Below are 23,166 nucleotides of genomic sequence, written 5' to 3' on the forward strand. Positions count from 1 at the left end.
TAGAAGGCATGTTAAGCTAGGTTGTCTGGTATTTTGGATCTCATATAATAGTTCCTAATATCGTGACCGCTGGTAATTATGTCGTCTGGGTTCGAATTTACTATTAATGAGTTTACGACAGCGGTTTTGTACAAGACAAATGGCTAATCGGAATTATTAAACCCATTTTTAAGAATAAGGGTGACCCGAATCAGCCAGAAAACTATAGGCATATTACATTGCTTAGCTGCCTTGGTAAACTATTTACGTGTATTTTGAGTAAGCACTTAGAGGCCCATGCACCCGAAATTAATTTTATTAATGAACGTCAAGCAGGTTTAAGAAAAAAAATATTCTACTTTAGACCATGTATTAACTCTGCAAATTTTATCGCATACTCTACTCAGTAGGAAGAAAAAATTACTTAATTTGTGTTTTTGTAGATTTCAAGCAAGCGTTTGATACAGTCTTGGGAAATGGTATTTGGCATAAGCTAAACGAAAATGGAATTAAGGAAAAATGTTATATTTCTTATTCGAATATGTATAGAGCAATAAAATATAAGATAAGTATCAAAGGTATGTCATCAGATTTTTTTCTGTTGAAATGTCGGAGTTCACCAAGGTGAAAGTTTACCCCCTTTCTATTCTCTATTTATATTAATGACCTACTGTAGAAGAGTATTTGATAGAAAAAAAATATTGTTGGTTTACAGAGTATTAGTACTTGCATCGAAGATTAGTTGTGTTTTTTTAAAAAAAAAATTATATTGTTTTACGCTGATGGTACTGTTATTATGGCTGAGGCCGTAGATGAACTTCAAAATGCATTAGACGAGTTTCATGTGTACTGTTTATATAATTACAAAATCAAAGTTATGTACCTCATGTACCATTGTGAATGGTTTGAGGGAATAAATGAAATGAAAAAAAGGTGCTGTAATTGTAAATTTGAATCCAGGCGATATAATTGCCCGTGATCTTGGCAGATTTCGTCACCTGCTTACATTTTTGCAGGTACATGTATATAAATAACTAATTTAAACACTAGACATATACAAACTTTCTTCTGCTTGTAATTGAAATACAAGGTGTTTATTTTAATTAATGAATGATACATGTAATTAGTACTATACTGCACTATATAACTTACATACTTCATTATATATGAAATATCTCGAATGTAGTGTGTCTTGAATGATCCTCATAAATTTACGTCAAAATTTGACTCAAATGGATGTATCCCATTTCCATTCTCAATGAACGTGTAGGTCTATACTTATCAAGATTGATTGATTGTATATTGTTTAACGTCCCTCTCGAGATTATTTCACTCATATGGAGACGTCACCATTGCCGGTGAAGGGCTGCAAAATTTAGGCCTATGCTCGGTGCTTATGGCCTTTGAGCAGGAAGGGATCTTTATCGTACCATACCTGTGACACGGGACCTCGGTTTTTGCGGGATGTTCGAAGGACCGCCCCATTTAGTCGCCTCGTACGACAAGCAAGGGGTACTGAGGACTTATTCTAACCCGGACCTATTGTAAACTGAGTCCCCACCAGACTACTTATCAAGAATATTTATATAAATCCTTTTATTTTATCACTTTATTTGCCACGAGTTTCTTTTTAAAGCTGTATTTTTTTTTAATATTTTTTTTTATAACCGAAAGGAGAATGTACGACTTAACAAGAACCGACAATTCAAGATGGCTGCGTCCACAATAAATGATTTCGTAAGATGACATTGTGCCGTTTTAGTATTTGAGTTCTAGTCTTGAAGATTTTCTCATTTAATTTCCAAAGACAGTGTAAAGGAAAGCATGGCACATAGACTCTGCTTTAGATGGACATCGCAATTCAATTCACACACGTTTAGACTTCGTGTGATTTCCAGTCCATATGTGGGACCGAACTCTATAGTCCAAAAGCGATTACATCATTCGTTATCTAGGATTTACCGTAAAACACTGAAATCCAGACAGAGCATCCCAAGAATTCAATATTTATCAACCGGGAATTCTCCCAGAAAAAACATTCTTTTTAGAATCAAAGATTTTTTGCTCCGAAGAAAGTCAAGTTCTATCGCTGCAGACACGAATAAGACGCCCATTAAAAAGAAAGCTCCAAATTCTTCAGAAATTAGAAGACTGCTTTCGCTGGCAAGATCAGAAAGATGGAAACTTGTTGGTAAGTTGGCTGAGTGTTGTCTAGATAGAACGAGGAGTAGCGTAGATCAGATCTCCCTGTTTACAGAATTCTTCAGAACATGTAGTAACTAATATGTTGCCGGTGCTACCGTTTGAGTGAGCGCAGCTTCATGTACGTATATATTTTCGTAATGTTCATGCTTTGATCAGGTTCAATTTAAACAATATCTATTTGCCAAATATTCACTACATGAATTTTCTCACAGGGTTTTATGTTAAAAACCATTAAAACATGTGTACATGGATGTGATTAAAATATTTTTATGTAATATATATACATTTTATTTCTGTTGCTTTCACTGTGACTTGCTTAACCTTTGATGCATCACCTGTTCTGAACTGTATGCTCTCAACCTCTTCTTTCCTTTTTTTCTACTCTCCTGCAATCTTTTCAAGTTACTAATTGTATGATAAAAATGCCCAAACCTTTCAAGTTTGTAAAACTGTGTTTAAACAGCACTGCCTTTAAACACAAAACGCATTTCAATATAATGAAAATTTAAAAATAAACCGATAAATTCAACTATTGGGCATGTATATCCCCCCCCCCCCCCCCCCTTTACGAACCTGTCTAATTTAAAGAAAAAATGAAATTCATATGATAATACCCATTGTAGCAATGCATGGTATATTCCAAAAGAGAAAATTAGAACAACTTTTATAATGTACGTTGTACATAATCCTAGTTGTAACACAATGATGAAATATTTCAGCATTCACATATAATCATTGAATAAAATTGCAACATCATTGTTTTCAGCCCCTCTCCATGTGTTGTTGCGAGAATACATTAATCAAGATTAATTTACAAAACTAGAATCAATTTATGATTTTTCAGTCGTTGATAGCAGGGTTGGCAAAAAAGTGGTCAATATGAGTATTGACCGGGCCGGTGGTCAATACTGGTTAAAACTGGTCAATACTGGTTAATACTGGTTAATACTGGTCGATTGAAGATTATTTGGTCATTATAGTCTGTGTTATTTATTTTAGATGTTTAAGTGACCATTATGGTAAATACTGTAATTCATAACATGCACTATCAGTTTATAATATACTTGTAAGTCATAATATTAAATAAATAATGTACAAATGACTTTGTCGAATTGGGGAAGATGTAAAAGTTTCTGTTCAAATTCCTTAGTTTAACAAAAGAACTACCTATATAAGTATAACAAAAGAACTACCTATATAAGTATTGTTTCATCAATCTTCATTTTAACTGTTGAATAAACATTTGAGGGTGTGTGTTGGTGATGTTTTCATAACAATAACAGGCACACTGGTCATCTCTGGTCCCAGCCTATGCTTATTAATACTTGTCCACTCTGCTTCCTGTGCTCAGGTAATGTTCAGGTACCTTTTATTCTTAATCTGTCCAGGTACATGTATTAAAAGGTCTGTCTCCAATCGTCAAGCTATGCTATAGAACTGTGACCCTCTGGTTGGTACTGAAGATATTTTGGTCAGTTTCAGCAAACCAAATATATTAAACTTATGAAATTACATTTGATTATTTAATGAAAAATATTAATCAACAATTGATCCATATAATGAAAAAACTTACTTTATCTTTATCTTTGCAAGAAATGTACAAAAATAGGAAAATGGACATGCAGTTTAAATCACAATTGACCAGTATTTACCACTTGGGGAGTATTGACTGGGACTGTTAAAACCAGGGGCGGTTTTGACCGCCCAACCCTGGTTGATAGCAAGTGGCATGGTTGGTTATCATTGGGGGGGGGGGGGGGGGGGTGTCATCATGGTTTGCATTACCAGACATGTTAGAAGGAAATGGATTCAAGCACTTATTATTTTTAGTTGCGGGAAATAAAACAAAGATTTTTAAAAAATGTTTTCAATCCGACCGATTTCCATCGATTTTTTTGTAATTTTTTGAATAGCACTAATTCAGTCCCTCACATATTCTAACAATTTTTAAAAAGTTAGTCTCCCTTTTTTCTTGTTAGAATAATAAATTCCTATTGAGAATTTAGTATTTTAATCAGATTTATGGTTTGCAGTCGATTATAGACAATTTGTATTCGATGCCATATTATGTATGCCTAATGTTTACATAAATTCAATATTGTCCCGGTAGTATGACTTTTGCAAAGGGAAATAACAAATATGTATCTAGATCCACCACTGTCAGTCTTATTATGACGTACGTCAAAACGTAGACATGACGTCACACATCATCTTAGTCTGCCTTTCATAAACATTGCACTACTTTAAACATTTCGCCTAATGGTGCACTGAATTTTGGAGCTAGGAGGCCACAAGATTAGGATGATAATCCACGTAAGTTCACAATCATATTCCAAGGTGTGACTTTGCGAGATCTCAGCCATTGACAAGGGCCTTCTGGGATTGGCGTCAAAAAATTTTCCTTGTTAGAGGTTTAGAGTTAGCTCGGATTATTTCCCACGCTCTAGTCATTAGAGCTCGCAGTACGAGCCAGCGCTTTGCGCTGGCTTGCTGCGCTCGCTATTAACTGTAAAGTGGATGGGTTCAAACAAGTTGTAAAATCAATCTGATAACCACATAAAAATCTGAAATGTTTCAACTTATTTATTTTAAGGGAGAGATGATATCCTAGGCTATCTGTTTACTAGCATTTTAAGATCACAATAACCTTGCAGTTACAATTGATTTGTAGGTGCTGTGGGTTTGCTGTTGATTTCCAGCGGAATTTCCATGTCCATTCCATTCTGCATTGGAAAAGTCATTGATACTATTTACTCAGACAGTGAGAACATGACTGCCACACTAACATATATCTGCCAGGTGTTGATATGTGTGTTTGTTATTGGTGCTATTGCAAACATAGGAAGGATATACATAATGAATAATTCAGGTTAATATCACAAACATGAATTCCTGCTGCAAATGTATGTTCCATATTATAATAATAGAATTTAATTATTGTTTAACATTTACATTTGTAAATGACCAATTATCATGTTTATGAAAATTACTTTGCAGGTAATATTATAGTTAAAAATTTGCGAGAGAAACTTTTCCTGTCCATCGTGAGACAGGAGATAGGATTCTTTGATAAGAACAAGACAGGGGAGTTAATCAACCGCCTGTCCACAGACACGTCACTGGTGGGCCGGTCCATTACAATGAACATCTCTGATGGGCTGCGGGCAGTGGCCCAGGGAATGGGCGGAGTTGGAATGATGGTATGTTAGCCACTGAAATATCTAGCAGATTTATATCAAAATATCCAGTGTTTATTACAGAGAATTAAGATATATGATTGTAAGGAAACTTAGGATCAAAAGATAAAAGAGAATATCAAAATTCAAGCACTCAATTTTCAATTTGGTTGCCAGGATTTTTAATGGCTGAGACAAATTTGACTTTTCCAGAAAAGTTGAGTTTCAAATCACTGAACTCGACATGAATGCTTTTAAAAGATGTCAGACATACAAAAACAGAAGTATACATTAACATCAGAAAATCACACATTTTCGTTAAATAGAATAATAAAAATAGACAAAAACTTGTTGAAATGACAAAATTTAAATATCAACAGTTTTAAAACACTGCTAATTCATAAATATGTATACATTAATTGTGGATATTAGGGAAACCAATGTATAATAGACATCCAGTAGAGGAAATTCCAGCATAGGAGTTACTGCCCTTGACAACATTTTTTTAATCATAAATAATTGATTATCTATGGAAAATATTAACTTTTTCAGTATTATTAGTTTACCACATATTCTATTATATCCAGTGAATAACATTCCTTGGAAAGATATATTTCTATCATATGCAAAATTTAATTTACTAAGATTTTTGCAAAAACCTATGACATCACATGAGGATCGATCAACCTTAAGTTGTCAATATGATCACTATGATTTCCTATTTGTTGAAGTATTTCAAATTTCTCCGGAAAAGAACTGTAAAGTTGCTAAACCAGACACAGACAGCTTAGTTTAGGAATATGATCCTCAACTTTCCTGCCTGAATCACTGATAACGAGGTTCAGAATTTTAACTTGTTGATCCATCTTTGTTTATCAGCTCTATGTATCCCCCAAACTGACTGGTATTGTGGTCTGTGTTGTTCCCCCTCTTATGCTGATGTCAAGGTACTACGGTTCCTACCAAAAGAAAATTACCAAAAACGTCCAGGACTCCCTTGCTAATGCTACACAGGTTAGTTCAATGTTACCAAAATGTCACAGCGAGATTCTGTAGCAGAGCACGGGAGAGGTTTTCTAAGTTGCTAGAACTTGTAACCAATCCCTTTGTATATTTATACAATAAAATATGTTCAAATTAAAAAAAAAAGCAGAGTAAATAAAGTCAGATTTATGAACTGATTGGAAAATTGGTACAATATCCAATTAAAAGTATTTTTTTCTAGAAGTCAGAAAATCTCTCCTTTGTTGATGAAATGATTTGTTACAGGTAGCTGAGGAAAGAATCAGTAGTATAAGGACAGTGAGAGCATTTGCACAAGAAAACAAAGAGATCGCAGCGTATAATACGAAAATAGAACACGTCTTACAACTGATGCAGAAAGAGGCAAAAGCACTGGGCTTGTTTTGGGGATTAGTAAGTAACCCTTATTTACATGGGAATAGTCATTCATGTGTGTAACTATTAATAAGTAATACACAATACGCTGGTTTCGAGATAAGTCGGAGTTATTTCCCTTTGGAGAACTCTCGTACATAATAAGGCGCAAAACAAGTTGCTTACATGTGGGGGTGGGACAAATTTTCATCATTGCATAAATGAATCTACTTAGTATCATGAGTATGTTTTCACGTGCAGTTTCATCACCCAAATTCTACTGATACACAAACTGAGTAAATTATAAGAATTCAGGGAGTAATGAAATATATGAAATTTTTATTATTTCACGTTATTTCGTTGCTCGTACGTATAATATCCAGGAAATTACTTGCAAATATGACATTGTTTTTATGTTTTCACTTTAGTAAAATATTTCTTTCGCTACTATTTTGTGCTTCCTACACATAAATATTGAAAGAGAGGCCACTTTAATACATTATATTATCTTCTTCACTGACTATGGATCCACTCTGTCCCACTTAGGTATTCAAAGTACGACTAAATGCACCTCCTACACAGAAGAGCTCTCATCTAGAAACTGGCGTATTGTATTGTACATAGTATTAGTGAATAGTCCACATACATAGATTTAGTATGTAACTCTTATACATTGTACATTTCTACTTACAGTGTATGATTAGTAAGAAATTTGATTATCATTAAAAACTAGAAAATATTTAAAGAATGAAACTGGAGATGATTGGTTTGACTGTTGTGACATTGAGATAATTGGTTTGATGTGACCTTGAGATGATTGGTTTGACTGTTGTGACCTTGAGGTGATTGCTTTAACTATATGACCTTGAGGCTTGAGATGATTGGTTTGTTGTGACTTTGAGATGGTTGGTTTGACTATGATATGACCTTGAATTTCATCAGGTATAATGACTATTTCTAGGAAGATTTGCTAAAAATGTGATATGACATTAGAAAGTTCTGACTGTTATTAAGATGGATAGATTGACATAAAAACAATTTTTCTATGTCTGTCATGCAGGTACATGTATTTAAAAAATGCAATTTTAGTGCTGCTAGAAGATAATTCAGGTTACTAATGTTGATAGGAATACTCGCTTGTGAAAGCATGAAAGAAATTCCACGGAAGTTGAGGTGTAATACACAGAAACACATTTTCTTGTTCATCATGTGTGAATGGATATGCTTACATTTCTACTTGAAAGCGTTTACGATTAAACTGGTTCTCTTTTCAGACTGGCTTTACTGGTAACCTGATCATCCTGTCTGTTCTGTACAGTGGGGGTATTATGATGCAGTCCTCCATGATTACAGTAGGAGAGTTATCATCCTTCCTTCTGTATGCTGCTTATGCTACTGTCTCATTGAGCGGTAAGTGGAGTGGTCTCATTAAGTGGTACATATGTAAGTGGAGTGGTCTCATTGTGGTAAGTGGAGTGGTCTCATTGAGTGGTAAGTAGAGCGGTCTCATTGAGTGGTAAGTGTAGCAGTCTCATTGAGTGGTAAGCAGAACAGACTTATTCTAACTGTTTACTTTTAGATCTATATAAAATGTCACTGTGAATAGCCACACCTGTAATTTTTACAGGTAAATATCCACTCTTGTAATTTTCACATGTAAATATATCACTAGTTTAAACTGACCCAGATTTCATGCTGCCTGAAAAATAAAATTTGATGCTAACAGTCATGTATGAATGTTCTTTTTAACCCTCAATCTTCTAAGATGAGAATGTCGACTGTACGATTTGATAAAGAGAACTGAAATAACATATGTTTCATCATCATTCACTACCTAAAACACCAAGTTTTGTTGTTTTCATGGTTGAACAAGACAATGAATTTCAGTTAGCGATGGAGTGGGTTTTTTTTACAGGAAAGAATAAGACTAGCTGTCAATGAATCTATGTGTCAATAAAAACTTTGATTCAAACAAAATCGAATGAAAGCACTGTCATGTAGTATACTTACCAGTCCCATTAAAATCAGCTCCTTGATCTGCCCCTTTGTTGCTGTCTGAGGATAAAGGAGTGGATCAAGGAACTGATTTTAATCAGATTGTATACTTAGAACACTATTCTTTGTAGGCATGACCTCATTTTAATCAGATTGTATACTTGGAACACTATTTTTTGTAGGCATGACCTCATTTTACAGTGAGCTAATGCGAGGAATAGGTGCTTCCTCCAGGATCTGGGAATTAACCGACAGAGTTCCAAACATCCCAATCACTGGTCAGTGGTCTTTTTCTCTGTTGTATATTCTCTAGAGGATATAAGCATTACATCACACGTGCAGATTCATTCATTTTGCATGTATTTTACTGAATGTTAATGCACCTTCTTTCATAAAGCAAGAATTGTTACACTATCAAATGATAACAAGATGTTTTTAATATTGTGTTACATGTATATACTATAGGATAACCTAAATGTTGATTAATTTTCCAGGCGGTTTGGTTCCTTATGCCCACACCTTTGGCAGCATTGAGTTTAAAAACATCATGTTCAGCTACCCTTCCCGTTCCGAGTCTTTGATATTTAATGATCTTAGTCTGACCGTCCCTCCGGGACAAATTACAGCGGTGGTCGGCTCCAGTGGATCAGGGAAATCCACACTCGGATCACTGTTGCTGCGGTTTTACGACCCACAGAAAGGTGAGCTGTCCCCCGGATACACTTACATGGAAATATACAGATATAAAATTGTACGCTGTATCATGTCTGAAAAAGGCAATACAAAGTACTATAAAGTCAGTAGTGGTATATTTCACTCTAGACTTCACGTTCATTGTCTTCTAACATACAAATCTTGTTAATATCTTGAACTCAATGGGACCGAGAAAAATTCTAACAATACAGTCTCATTAATCTCAAACTTGATGGGACCGAGAAAAAACATTGTGATATCCGAGAATTAGAGATATCAAGGATAAAATACTTAAACGAATAAGTGGTTAGGACTTCGGAATCACTTCAACATGTTCATGGTATCTGATATTTAGGTGGTCGACTGTACATGTAGATTTAGCCTCCATTGATGAAATGATAATTACTACATGCATGTATTTGAACATAATGTTATGGCAATATGCATTCCATTGCCCATCAGAACCAGAGTAATTATCCCTCAGAATGACAGCTCCAAGAAGCAGATTATTTTCATTCCCATGAAAATTCATGGTGTCCTCCATTAACATACACAAGGAGAACCAGCCTTAAACTGGTTATTTTTCTCTATCAGCAACAACATGTAAAATGGAAACAAATTTTAAAAGATCATTATTCATTTTTAGGCAGTGTATGTTTGGACGGCCATGATATAAAGACCCTCGATCCACACTGGCTCAGGAACCAGGTCGGTACAGTGAGCCAAGAACCGGTTCTGTTCTCCAGCACCATCGCCGAGAACATCATGTATGGGGCACCAGATGCGAACTCTGTTAGTCTGGCAGAGATCGAAAGTGCATCCCAAAAAGCAAATGCATACAACTTCATTAAGTCCTTTCCTAATGGATTTGATACCGTTGTTGGTGAAAAGGGACTCATGCTCTCAGGTAGTTATATAAGTGAGAAATTATTAGTTCCCTGCTGGCAAAGCCAAAAGGAATCACAAGCTTCTATTCTGTTGGTCAGTCCTTAATTTTTTGGACTTTTTCATCATGCTTTGTTTCTGGAAGCTGAATTTTGAAATATGATTTGCTATTGTTACAAATAAAGACCAGTCATATTTAATGGATTATTATGAGATTTACGGGACTTGTTCTGAATGTAATTTTCTGGACTTTACCCCACTGTGCTTTAACTTTAATAGGAAACTGAAAATTTAATTCAATATGTGGTCATTTTTAGCCGAGTTGTGTAGCAAATCTCGGCTTTTAAATTGGTGAAGGATGGGCGTCCAGTCGGGCGGGTGGGTGGTCGGTCGGCGTCCACAATTAGCTTGTCCGGTCTCTAACTTTCATACTTTTTGGTGCATCTTTATGAGACTTACATAATATGATCACATCCAAAAAAGGAAGGTTCCAATTTATTTTGAGGTCAAAGGTCACTATCACTAAATGCCATAGATTTGAGCTTGTCCGGTCTCTAACTTTCATACTCTTAGGGACATCTTTGTGAAACTGAGCTTGCCTCTAACTTTTATACATGTACTTGCTGGTGCATGTTTATCAAACTTCAAATCCTGATGACATTCAAGATTCATGTTGCTTTTGAAATCCAAAGGTCAAGGTCATTATCACACTAAATACCTATTGCGGCCATTCAAAGCTTCATACTTATAAACTATATTAAATACGTGCATGTTTTTATTTCGTGAATGCAAGCGTGCATAATTTTACAAACTGTAACTCGGCCATATGCATCTTTGATGCGTTTTAGCGATTTTTAAAATGAGGAGATACAGATGAAGTTTCACGTTTGTTAAAGTTGTCTCTTATAACAAAAATTGTAAATTAATAGTTTCATGCATGACTACACTTCTTTAATTCTTGTACTCTGTTTAATTTTCTGTATGTTTTCTTATTGTGTGAGTTCCATAGTAGAACCCCACCCCCACCCCCCAAAAAAATTCAGCTTCCATTGCTTTTTGATGATTATCCGTAAACTACTAACATAGGATTATTCTTGCAGATTATTATGCTATTTACACAAACAACATAAGTTAGGACTAATAGAGAACATTTATTGCTATGCAATACTTACAGAATGTGTGTTACTATATACATGCATTTACATCATTTGAAGTATTAAATTTGTAGTTTCCTATAGGATTACTAGCCTTGTAAGTGAATACTATGATGTATCATATATCTATAGGTGTCTCTATAACTATTACTATGGATACTATGATTTATATATATAGGTGTTTACTATAGCGATTACTATGGATACTGTGATTTATATTTATAGTTGTCTCTATAACTATTACTATGGATACTATGATTTATATTTATAGGTGTTTACTATAGTGATTACTATGGATACTATGATTTATATTTATAGGTGTTTACTATAACTATTACTATGGATACTATGATTTATATTTATAGGTGTTTACTATAACTATTACTATGGATACTATGATTTATATTTATAGGTCTTTACTATAACTATTACTATGGATACTATGATTTATATTTATAGGTGTTTACTATAACTATTACTATGGATACTATGATTTATATTTATAGGTCTTTACTATAGCGATTACTATGGATACTATGATTTATATTTATAGGTCTTTACTATAGCGATTACTATGGATACTATGATTTATATTTATAGGTCTTTACTATAACTATTACTATGGATACTATGATTTATATTTATAGGTCTTTACTATAGCGATTACTATGGATACTATGATTTATATTTATAGTTGTCTCTATAACTATTACTATGGATACTATGATTTATATTTATAGGTGTTTACTATAGTGATTACTATGGATACTATGATTTATATTTATAGGTCTTTACTATAGCGATTACTATAGATACTATGATTTATATTTATAGGTCTTTACTATAGCGATTACTATGGATACTATGATTTATATTTATAGGTGTTTACTATAACTATTACTATGGATACTATGATTTATATTTATAGGTCTTTACTATAGCGATTACTATGGATACTATGATTTATATTTATAGGTCTTTACTATAGTGATTACTATGGATACTATGATTTATATTTATAGGTCTTTACTATAGTGATTACTATAGATACTATGATTTATATTTATAGGTCTTTACTATAGCGATTACTATGGATACTATGATTTATATTTATAGGTCTTTACTATAACTATTACTATGGATACTATGATTTATATTTATAGGTGTTTACTATAGCGATTACTATGGATACTATGATTTATATTTATAGGTCTTTACTATAGTGATTACTATGGATACTATGATTTATATTTATAGGTCTTTACTATAACTATTACTATGGATACTATGATTTATATTTATAGGTCTTTACTATAGCGATTACTATGGATACTATGATTTATATTTATAGTTGTCTCTATAACTATTACTATGGATACTATGATTTATATTTATAGGTCTTTACTATAGTGATTACTATGGATACTATGATTTATATTTATAGGTCTTTACTATAGTGATTACTATGGATACTATGATTTATATTTATAGGTGTTTACTATAACTATTACTATGGATACTATGATTTATATTTATAGGTCTTTACTATAGCGATTACTATGGATACTATGATTTATATATATAGGTCTTTACTATAGCGATTACTATGGATACTATGATTTATATTTATAGGTGTTTACTATAACTATTACTATGGATACTGTGATTTATATTTATAGGTGTTTACTATAGCGATTACTATGGATACTATGATATATATTTATAGTTGTCTCTATAACTATTACTATGGATACTATGATATATATTTATAGGTGTTTACTATAACTATTACTATGGATACTATGATATATATTTATAGGTGGCCAAAGACAGAGAATAGCAATAGCAAGAGCAATCCTTAAGGTAAAAATCAGATATTTGTTTTACAACCCTGATCCTTTTTACATCCCTGATCATTTTTACATCCCTGATTGTTTTTACATTACTGATTGTTTTTACATCACTGATCGTTTTTACATCCCTGATTGTTTTTACACCCCTGATCGTTTTTACATCCCTGATTGTTTTTAAATCTCTGATTGTTTTTACACCCCTGATTGTATTAACATCACTGATTGTTTTTACAACCCTGATCGTTTTTACATCCCTGATTGTTTTTAAATCTCTGATTGTTTTTACACCCCTGATTGTATTAACATCACTGATCGTTTTTACATCCCTGATCGTTTTTACATCCCTGATTGTTTTTACACCCCTGATTGTTTTTACACCCCTGATTGTATTAACATCACTGATTGTTTTTACAACCCTGATTGGTTTTACATCCCTAATTGTTTTTAAATCTGTGATTGTTTTTACACCCCTGAATGTTTTAACACCCCTGATCGTTTTTACACCCCTGAATGTTTTTACAACCCTGATTGTAATTGTAAATTTTATCTTGTGTTAATCTCTTCTCTCCTCAGGACCCGAAGATTCTGCTGTTGGATGAAGCTACGAGGTGAGTTGGGCTGGTTGTTGAATTTTTCAAAAAAAAAAAATTAATTAAATTTCAACAATGCAAATATGCAGCAACTTCCAACAAATAGAAAGTAGTTTTTAATGTGATTTAAAAAAACATCTCATAATTTCTCAGTGAAAATTACATACCCGTTACCTCAGAGATACATTTATACAACGTGTATATATTTTCAGCTGCATATTTAATACCTTTTTATAGCAGTGATATAATAATCATTATATCAACGGAATGTTTTGTATTCTAAGAATACAATATTTTACAACACATTGTTAAGATTTTATTTTTATTAAATTCTATAATATATAATATTTATTGTTTTGTGATCAGTTATAACGTAATCATACTGTGGTGTAAATTTCTCCTTTCTTTTCTACTTTTATCAGTGCTTTAGATGCAGAGAGTGAATTTTTGGTGCAGGACGCTTTAGAGAAGTTAATGGTAGATAGGACGGTTATCACCATTGCTCACCGCCTCTCAACAATTAGATCCGCCAATCAGATTGCAGTTTTAGATCTCGGGGCTGTGGCTGAGCTTGGTTCTTACCAAGAACTTATGAAAATTTCGAATGGAATATTCCGTAAACTAGTGGAGAGACAAACTATCACTCACTGAGGAAAAATTATTTGTTGACTAGGTTTTTATTTATTTACAAAATAGAATTTATATACATGTACATGCATACTTAATATTATTGTTTTAATAAAGATGTTAGAAGGAAATTTTTATAGTTTGGAGATGTATGGGTGAGTAAGGCATTATATAAATCTAAACTTTTCTAAATTCTAGACAATTTTAGACTGCGTTATCTAGACCATTATGAAATTCAACTTTTGGTGAAATAATAGGACCTGCATTAAAGCATTTTAAGTGTTTACCACCGGATGTGTTAATATGATTTATTGTTTGTATATTGTTTTACATCTCTCTCAAGAATGTTTCACTCGTAATGGAGACGTCACCATTGCTGGTGAAGGACTGTAAAGTTAAGACCTATGCTCGGTCCTAAAGGCCTTTGAGCAGGGAGGGACCTTTATCGTGCCACACCTGCTGAAATGTCAGTTTATATCTAAAGATGGTCGATCAAGTAGTTCTAGTACATGTAGCTGGTTTCAACGATTTGAATTATTCAATCAAAACAAAAAACAAAATAAAAAAACCCAAACAAACCTGCTACAACTGTAATCACTTTTGACTACGTCTTGCGCTGTACCTGTATACAATATCCAGAATACACTGTAGTGTCGATGTTTTTGGCAAGCTTTACTTTGTAAATGTAGTTCAGCTTTAGAAAAGGAGAAACACAAAACTGTGTGACCGAAGGTCAGACATTATTCACTTCCTTTGGGCCTACAATGTTGTCCATTTTTTATTTCGACGGTAGCCCATTGGTAGAGCGTTTGCTTCGTAACCGAGAGGTCATAAGTTCGAATCCAGCTTGTGCCATGGCCGCCTCAAACCTAAGACATAAATTCACCAAACGTTCAGCATCACGGGTCTTTTGGATAGAAAATGGAAGTCTCGTATCGCAGCACACGTCACGTTAATGAACCTTCCCTGCTACAGCCCTGAGCGCTAAGCATAGGTTAGAATTTGTGGTACTTCACCTATAGCTGGTGGCGTCTCAATATGAGTGAAAAATTCTTGACGGGACGTAAAACAAACAATCACCCCTCTCCCCCTTTTTAATAACGAAGTTGAACTCGGCTGTTGGTTTGGTGAGGCGGGCGGGTGGTTGGGCATCAACAATTGGTTTCCGGATGATAACTCGAAAAGTTTACAATCTAATCAAATGAAACTTTGATATATTGTTGGGTACCAGGTAAGGAAGACCCCTATTGATTTTGGAGAAAAATGGTCAAAGGTCAAGTTCACAGTGACCGAAAATAGAATGAAAATTTCAGAAAAATTTGGTTTCCGGATGATAACTCCGAAAGTTTAAATCCGAATCAAGTGAAACTTTGATATATTGTTGGGTACCAGGTAAGGAAGACCCCTATTGATTTTGGAGAACAAAGGTCAAGGTCACAGTGACCGGATATAGAATGAAAATTTCAGAAAAATTTGGTTTCCGGATGATAACTCTGAAAGTTTAATTCCGAATCAAGTGATACTTAAAGATATTGTTATGTACCAGGTAAGGAAGACCCCTATTGATTTTGGAGAAAATAGGTCAAAGGTCAAGGTCACTGACCGAAAACAGATTTAAAATTTCAAAAAAATTTTGGTTTCCGGATGATAACTCGAAATTTTTTAATTTGAATCAAATGAAACTTGGATATATTGTTGGATACCAGCAAAGCAAGGCCCCTATTGATTTTGGAGAACAAAGGTCAGAGTCACAGTGACCGAATATAGATTGAAAACTTCAGACAAATATGGTTTCTGGACAGTAACTCGAAAAGTTTAAAACTGAAATTAGTTCTTCACAATTATAAATATGCCACATCATTCCTGGCTTTACAATGTGTCCCATGCAACTCGGCTCATGCACCCCTGGGTGTATATATTGATTTATTTATTTTTTTACTACAGTCTGTTTCGGATTTCGTTTAGCTGCCATTTCTTCAAACAGCAAACAGACATACATGTAGGTCTATACACAAACGGACATACATGTAGGTCTATACACAAACGGACATATATGTAGGTCTATACACAAACGGACATACATGTAAGTCTATACACAAACAGACATACATGTAGGTCTATACACATACATTGTGTGTGTGGATACTGTACTAACGTTCTGGTACAGACTTGTTTACAGATAACGTCCGTCATCATTCTACTGTTGGTTACGCACTATAATGATTTTTGCCATCTCATTCTACATCGATTCCTCCAGTGATTGAATAATCCTTGTGGTTAATGCACACTCGGGAAAGATCAACACTGTGGATAAGACATTACGGTAAAACTAACAGTATTCTAGCCGTTATTGAAGATCGTTCATTAAAAGGTCGAGCAATTTGATTTCATTCATATGTCTGACATTTATGTAGAAAGTTTGACGGACAGGTAAATTAGGAAGGACAGCAGTTCCGGAAGTGTGACAGACGTCATACATGTAGCAATGGTTAATTACGTCATATACACTCCTAACTTGCTACAATATCAAATTGATACGCACTTCACACATTTTAAAGCAAAGACAATAAATACAGTCTCCATTGATTGTTAATTACAAGAGTGAAATTGAACGGGTATCTATTTGTCACCTATAGGGCTTAGTATACGTTGTCTTGCTGCGTCGTTGGTTTATTACTGATGTCTGACCGTCACGTGACCGGTATATCGCGTGCTTGGCCGTCGTTTGACTTTTGTTGTTGATCGTTCTGTGACATTCACTGACTGACATGCGACATTTATTGACCGGCCTCAGATATTGGGGATTAATGTTCCGTTGGTTAATCGTTTTATGAGAAGAATGTGTTATTTGCCAATGTCATGAATCAGAAATTGAAGGATGAACAGTAAGGGTCTTATGGAATTTGGCATATGCGGGTCATATTGGATGGACATGACCAATGGAAAAAACAACACAAACTTAGTCTGGAGATGACCAATGGGAAATAACAGACTTAGGCCGGACATGACTAATGGGAAATAACAACACAAACTTAGGCTGGACATGACCAATGGGAAATAACAGACTTAAAGGCTGGGCATGACTAATGGGAAATAACAACACAAACTTAGGCGGGGTATGACCAATGGGAAATAACAACACAAACTTAGGTTGGGCATGACCAATGGGAAATAACCGACTTAGGCTGGGTATGACTAATGGGAAATAACAACACAAACTTAGGCTAGACATGACCAATGGGAAATAACAGACTTAGGCTGGGCATGACTAATGGGAAATAACAACACAAACTTAGGCTGGGTATGACCAATGGGAAATAACAACACAAACTTAGGATGGACATGACCAAAGGGAAATAACAGACTTAGGCTGGACATGACTAATGGGAAATAACAACACAAACTTAGGCTGGGCATGACCAATGGGAAATAACAACATAAACTTAGGCTGGGTATGACCAATGGGAAATAACAACACAAACTTAGGCTGGGTATGACCAATGGGAAATAACAACACAAACTTAGGCTGGGCATGACCAATGGGAAATAACAACATAAACTTAGGCTGGGTATGACCAATGGGAAATAACAACACAAACTTAGGTTGGGCATGACCAATGGGAAATAACAGACTTAGGCTGGGTATGACTAATGGGAAATAACAACACAAACTTAGGCTAGACATGACCAATGGGAAATAACAGACTTAGGCTGGGCATGACTAATGGGAAATAACAACACAAACTTAGGCTGGGTATGACCAATGGGAAATAACAACACAAACTTAGGATGGACATGACCAAAGGGAAATAACAGACTTAGGCTGGGCATGACTAATGGGAAATAACAACACAAACTTAGGATGGACATGACCAAAGGGAAATAACAGACTTAGGCTGGACATGACTAATGGGAAATAACAACACAAACTTAGGCTAGACATGACCAATGGGAAATAACAGACTTAGGCTGGGCATGACTAATGGGAAATAACAACACAAACTTAGGCTGGACATGACCAATGGGAAATAACAGACTTAGGTTGGGCATGACTAATGGGAAATAACAACACAAACTTAGGCTGGGTATGACCAATGGGAAATAACAACACAAACTTAGGTTGGGCATGACCAATGGGAAATAACAGACTTAGGCTGGGTATGACTAATGGGAAATAACAACACAAACTTAGGCTAGACATGACCAATGGGAAATAACAACACAAACTTAGGATGGACATGACCAAAGGGAAATAACAGACTTAGGCTGGGCATGACTAATGGGAAATAACAACACAAACTTAGGATGGACATGACCAAAGGGAAATAACAGACTTAGGCTGGACATGACTAATGGGAAATAACAACACAAACTTAGGCTAGACATGACCAATGGGAAATAACAGACTTAGGCTGGGCATGACTAATGGGAAATAACAACACAAACTTAGGCTGGACATGACCAATGGGAAATAACAGACTTAGGCTGGGCATGACTAATGGGAAATAACAACACAAACTTAGGCTGGGTATGACCAATGGGAAATAACAACACAAACTTAGGCGGGTATGACCAATGGGAAATAACAACACAAACTTAGGCTGGGCATGACCAATGGGAAATAACAACATAAACTTAGGCTGGGTATGACCAATGGGAAATAACAACACAAACTTAGGCTGGGCATGACCAATGGGAAATAACAACATAAACTTAGGAATGACATATTATCGTTCTACTTTTTTCCCTCACGATGAACTGATTATATGCTGAATTGATACGAATGGTGTTTTACTGTTAAGAGGGCTGAACATATGGGGGCAGTTTTAGATACATTCAGGTTAACGTAACACCATTTATAAAGTTTGTTTAACAAGATTTTTTTCTTATCTTTGCAGTCCTATAAATGACAACACATGGACATGTAAAGACAGGCAGTCATCATTATATTGATGTGAGTCAATCAATGCTCAATGTTCTAGTCGTCCCATCATGTACAGAGTGTCACAAGAAACATTCATTCATTTCATTCACTACCTTCTTATTGCACTTTAAACGACTCAGAAAATATGGATGACATCTGAAAAAGTACGATTGTGTGCCTTATCCATACTCATAAACTGATAATCTATATTTCCTATCTGTGTTTGAAAATAAAAAAAGTCACATATTTTTACAAACTGTGCTCATAATAATCTTTAGATCTGTAATTATCCATCGAGTTAATTCGGGGTTAATATTTTCTAGCGACAGGTGGAAGACGTGCAATAGATATGTCGCATAATCTTAAATAATGTGCATGTAGTATCTATATAAAGGTGGAGAAATTCAGAGGTATCGGTAATATATATGATTTTATATTCATAATATGTTAATGATAATATTTCATATAAATTATTTTATTTTGTCATATTTACATCCGATAAACACTTTAGTCATATTGAAACATCCGATAAACACTTTAGTCATATTGAAACATCCGATAAACACTTAGTCATATTGAAACACCTGGTAAACACTTTAGTCATATTGAAACACCCGGTAAACACTTAGTTGTATTGAATCATTCGATAAACAATTAGTCATATTTACATCCGATAAATACTTAGTCATATTGAAACATCTGGTAAACACTTAGTCATATTGAAACATCTGGTAAACAGTTAGTTTTGAGCCATGATTTGATTCTGTCGATCTTGGTGATAAATAGTCTAGCTGATTACCCTGGAATGTCACCCGCTCTTTGACATATTGTTTATTTCCTTGTCGTCTGCGATTCGTCTTTTGTTCCCCTCGTGACTTGCACGTTACTACTTTCTCAAACGTTTGAACAATACTGTCTTGTTCATCCTTACATGTGCAATGTATAGGAGAGGTGAAGATAACGAACAGTGATCAAATCTCATAGCTCCTATCATAAGCAATACAAAATAGAGAGTTGGGCAAACACAGACCCCTGGATGTACATACCAGAAATGGGATCCATTTGCTTAACTCCTTTAAGGGTATTTTTAATGCCCTGATTACATCTGACAATCCAATAGATAACTGACTGAGCTATATTTTTAATGTGAGAACTTGAACAAAATTCTGCTTTTGCAAATTGTTCGAAATTTGCAGTATTTCATTTATATAGTAATTATTTTTGAAGAAAGTTAGCAGTTTATATCAAATATGCCCATTTTAAGTTTTTGAGGTAATTTCACCTTTAAGTGACGTCGTACATATACCATTATGAGTTCAAAGTAAAGGACACTTTAAAATTATTGATTTCCTTTAGATATAGTTTAATCTAAATTAATAATGAAATAACAAATATATAAGCTGCCCCCTATTTAAAGGTGTCAGACATGCATAAACAGAATTGCATGTCAACTTTAGAAAATCGCACATTTACGTTGAATACCAAGATGAAAATACATAAAACTGGTTAGGATGATAAAAGTACAGTCTGAAAATGCTTTTAAATATGAATATGTATAAATTGGTTATCAGGAATAGACAAACGCTGGAGAAAATACCAGCATAGGAGTTATTGCCCTTGGCATCAGAATATTATAGATCCTTGATTGTTTATAGAAAATCTAAAATATTTTCAGTATCTTGTAGTTTACCTTTTTATTATTATTATTATTGTTCCCAGTGATTGATTTCCTATTAAAGACATGTTTCTATTATGCACAAAGTTTAATTAATTAAAGATTTTGAATAAATTTATGGCAACACATGAAGGTGGAGTTACCTTAAAATATTTTTTTATCAACAAAAGAAATGGATGCATGCATGTTTAATGATTCCACTTTTTGAGATAAAGCAAACCTACACGTGTTGATTTGTAAAAGATTTATTTAATTATTCTCTAAGAAGTAAAATAATTCCTAAAATGTTTAATCAATACCAAAGCTTTTTAAAATGTCCAAATTCTTATTACATTGAATTTGTAAGATTACACGGGAGTGAAGCAAAAATGGAGGAATGATTAAAAGTGGGTTTTTCAAAGTAAAATGTATTTTTGATCATTCATTTTAACAAATTTCTTGGCTAGCAAAGTATTATCTTCTCGGGTTAGATCCTCGAGAATATTGATACCGTATTTCTTGTTTTACAGCAATAATCACTAATATTCGTGGGGGCCTAATTTTAGTTGCATTCGCTGTATTTTCTCCGATCACGAGGAATCCAAGATATAGTAATCGCACAATGATCACAGTTTACAAGAACAATCAAATATACAACCAGGATTCCATAAAGAACAGTTTGTTGCAAGAAAATCTTGAGACTGTTGTTTATAATAAATAAGGGATAAATATGATTGACACTCGGCTTTTCATTACAAAAGCATGTCATCTGTCATAACTTCTTCAACAGTACATGCAACTTTTAAAACAAAAATTACGTTATAAAAGCATTGAATGAGTTTTTGATTTTTGATAGAATCGATGAAGTTTTTTTGTATAGATGAAGTTTTATTTCAAATTATTTACAATAAACAAAAATATAATCTGGACAATTCATTCCATGAAAGTTCACGTTATTGCACCATTAAATTGTTGGGGTACCATCCGTTAATTAGTTCACCCTTTCTCTGGGTTCGCTTCGTTTGCCTCGTCTATAGTCATCCTGTTGGCCCTAGTAACGGGAGCTGCATGGATAATAATGTCCTCTAATTGCTCTTGAGTCAAACTAAAGGGAGACAAATCGTGATCCGACATTTGTCGCCGGAGAATTTTTTGATGGCGAGTCCTTGCGTTCATGATAGGTTGATCGGAACGCGTCACGCCGTCTTCATTATTTATCGTAGGAAGTTCTTGTAAGGTGATAATTTGATGGTCTGAAGATGACGTAGAGGGGATTTCGTGTTGAATCTGTTGCACCGGGATTCTTTGCACATGCGCGTTCGTTGGTGGTTTGTGAGAGGCGTTGGTGTGTGTGTTGTCGCGCTGTTTTGCGGGTGATGCTGGGGGCTTGACACGCTGTTCCTCTGTTTTGTCTGGTTCACGTTTCTCGTTATCCGTTTCTTTGATCTTGTAGAATTCATCTACATAAAGATAAATGAACCAGTGTATTGTATCTGATCTTTACCATAGGGAGTGACTGTACGCTCCTGGCAGTCTAGACGAGGTACATAGAGTCTGCATCATCTACTACTCAACACAATCCAATACAGTTCTATGCATTTGCTAAATATGAGTTAAGAATTCCTTTGCCTTAAAATTCATATCCAACAATTTTATAAACTTCTCACTTTTGTTGTGTTTTCTGCTATGACAATACATTGTACTTGATATAAAATAATTTGTGCACCTACATGTAATATGATAGTAAACCATGTTACAACAGTATAAAATCACGCATTTACTATAGTGATGAGTAAGTGTGAACTTCCACGAACCATTTCAAATTTACCGTATAACATGGTCTACCAATTAAATCATCCTTGTACTTTAAATATAATGACGTGTAAGACCTTCCTTGTCAAACCATTTCATTGTACAAAGACAACGTCATCTAAACTAATTAAGGCATCACATTACAAATGAGACTAGAATATTAGCATTCAGACGGAACTGTTTTACTTTCAAATTCGTGTTTTTGGTCCCGTCAAACTTAAAATTTTGCTTTAACGTACCAA

General features: G+C 34.4%; 2 protein-coding genes across 2 annotated transcripts in view; one reads left to right on the forward strand and one right to left on the reverse strand.

The window, feature by feature from the left end:
* The first annotated feature begins 1,501 nt into the window (after positions 1 to 1,501).
* Positions 1,502 to 14,665, forward strand: LOC125651586 (ATP-binding cassette sub-family B member 10, mitochondrial-like). Its single transcript, XM_048880244.2, has 12 exons — positions 1,502 to 2,170; positions 4,856 to 5,053; positions 5,182 to 5,384; positions 6,240 to 6,374; positions 6,630 to 6,776; positions 8,012 to 8,147; positions 8,915 to 9,010; positions 9,227 to 9,433; positions 10,072 to 10,332; positions 13,284 to 13,327; positions 13,891 to 13,925; positions 14,330 to 14,665. The coding sequence occupies exons 1-12, from the start codon at positions 1,804 to 1,806 to the stop codon at positions 14,556 to 14,558; spliced, it is 2,058 nt and encodes a 685-aa protein (XP_048736201.2). The 5' UTR covers positions 1,502 to 1,803; the 3' UTR covers positions 14,559 to 14,665.
* Positions 14,666 to 21,979: 7,314 nt separating this feature from the next.
* The window catches only part of LOC125651596 (uncharacterized), a 37,304-nt gene continuing 36,117 nt past the window's right edge, over positions 21,980 to 23,166 (reverse strand). The window contains exon 3 of the mRNA XM_048880253.2: positions 21,980 to 22,572. Coding sequence (XP_048736210.1) covers positions 22,109 to 22,572 — 464 coding nt within the window. The 3' untranslated portion in view covers positions 21,980 to 22,108. The remainder of the gene's footprint in view (positions 22,573 to 23,166) is intronic.

Source organism: Ostrea edulis, chromosome 5, assembly GCF_947568905.1.
Source record: "Ostrea edulis chromosome 5, xbOstEdul1.1, whole genome shotgun sequence".
NCBI lineage: Eukaryota > Metazoa > Mollusca > Bivalvia > Ostreida > Ostreidae > Ostrea > Ostrea edulis.

What these genes read in the sequence shown, in the direction of transcription:
- LOC125651586 (XM_048880244.2), top strand. Translation starts at nt 1,804, where the DNA reads ATGGCACATAGACTCTGCTTTAGATGGACATCGCAATTCAATTCACAC. An exon ending in CCCTTGCTAATGCTACACAG is followed by an intron (nt 6,375 to 6,629) that starts GTTAGTTCAATG and finishes GATTTGTTACAG; the next exon opens with GTAGCTGAGGAAAGAATCAG. An exon ending in AAAGGGACTCATGCTCTCAG is followed by an intron (nt 10,333 to 13,283) that starts GTAGTTATATAA and finishes ATATATTTATAG; the next exon opens with GTGGCCAAAGACAGAGAATA.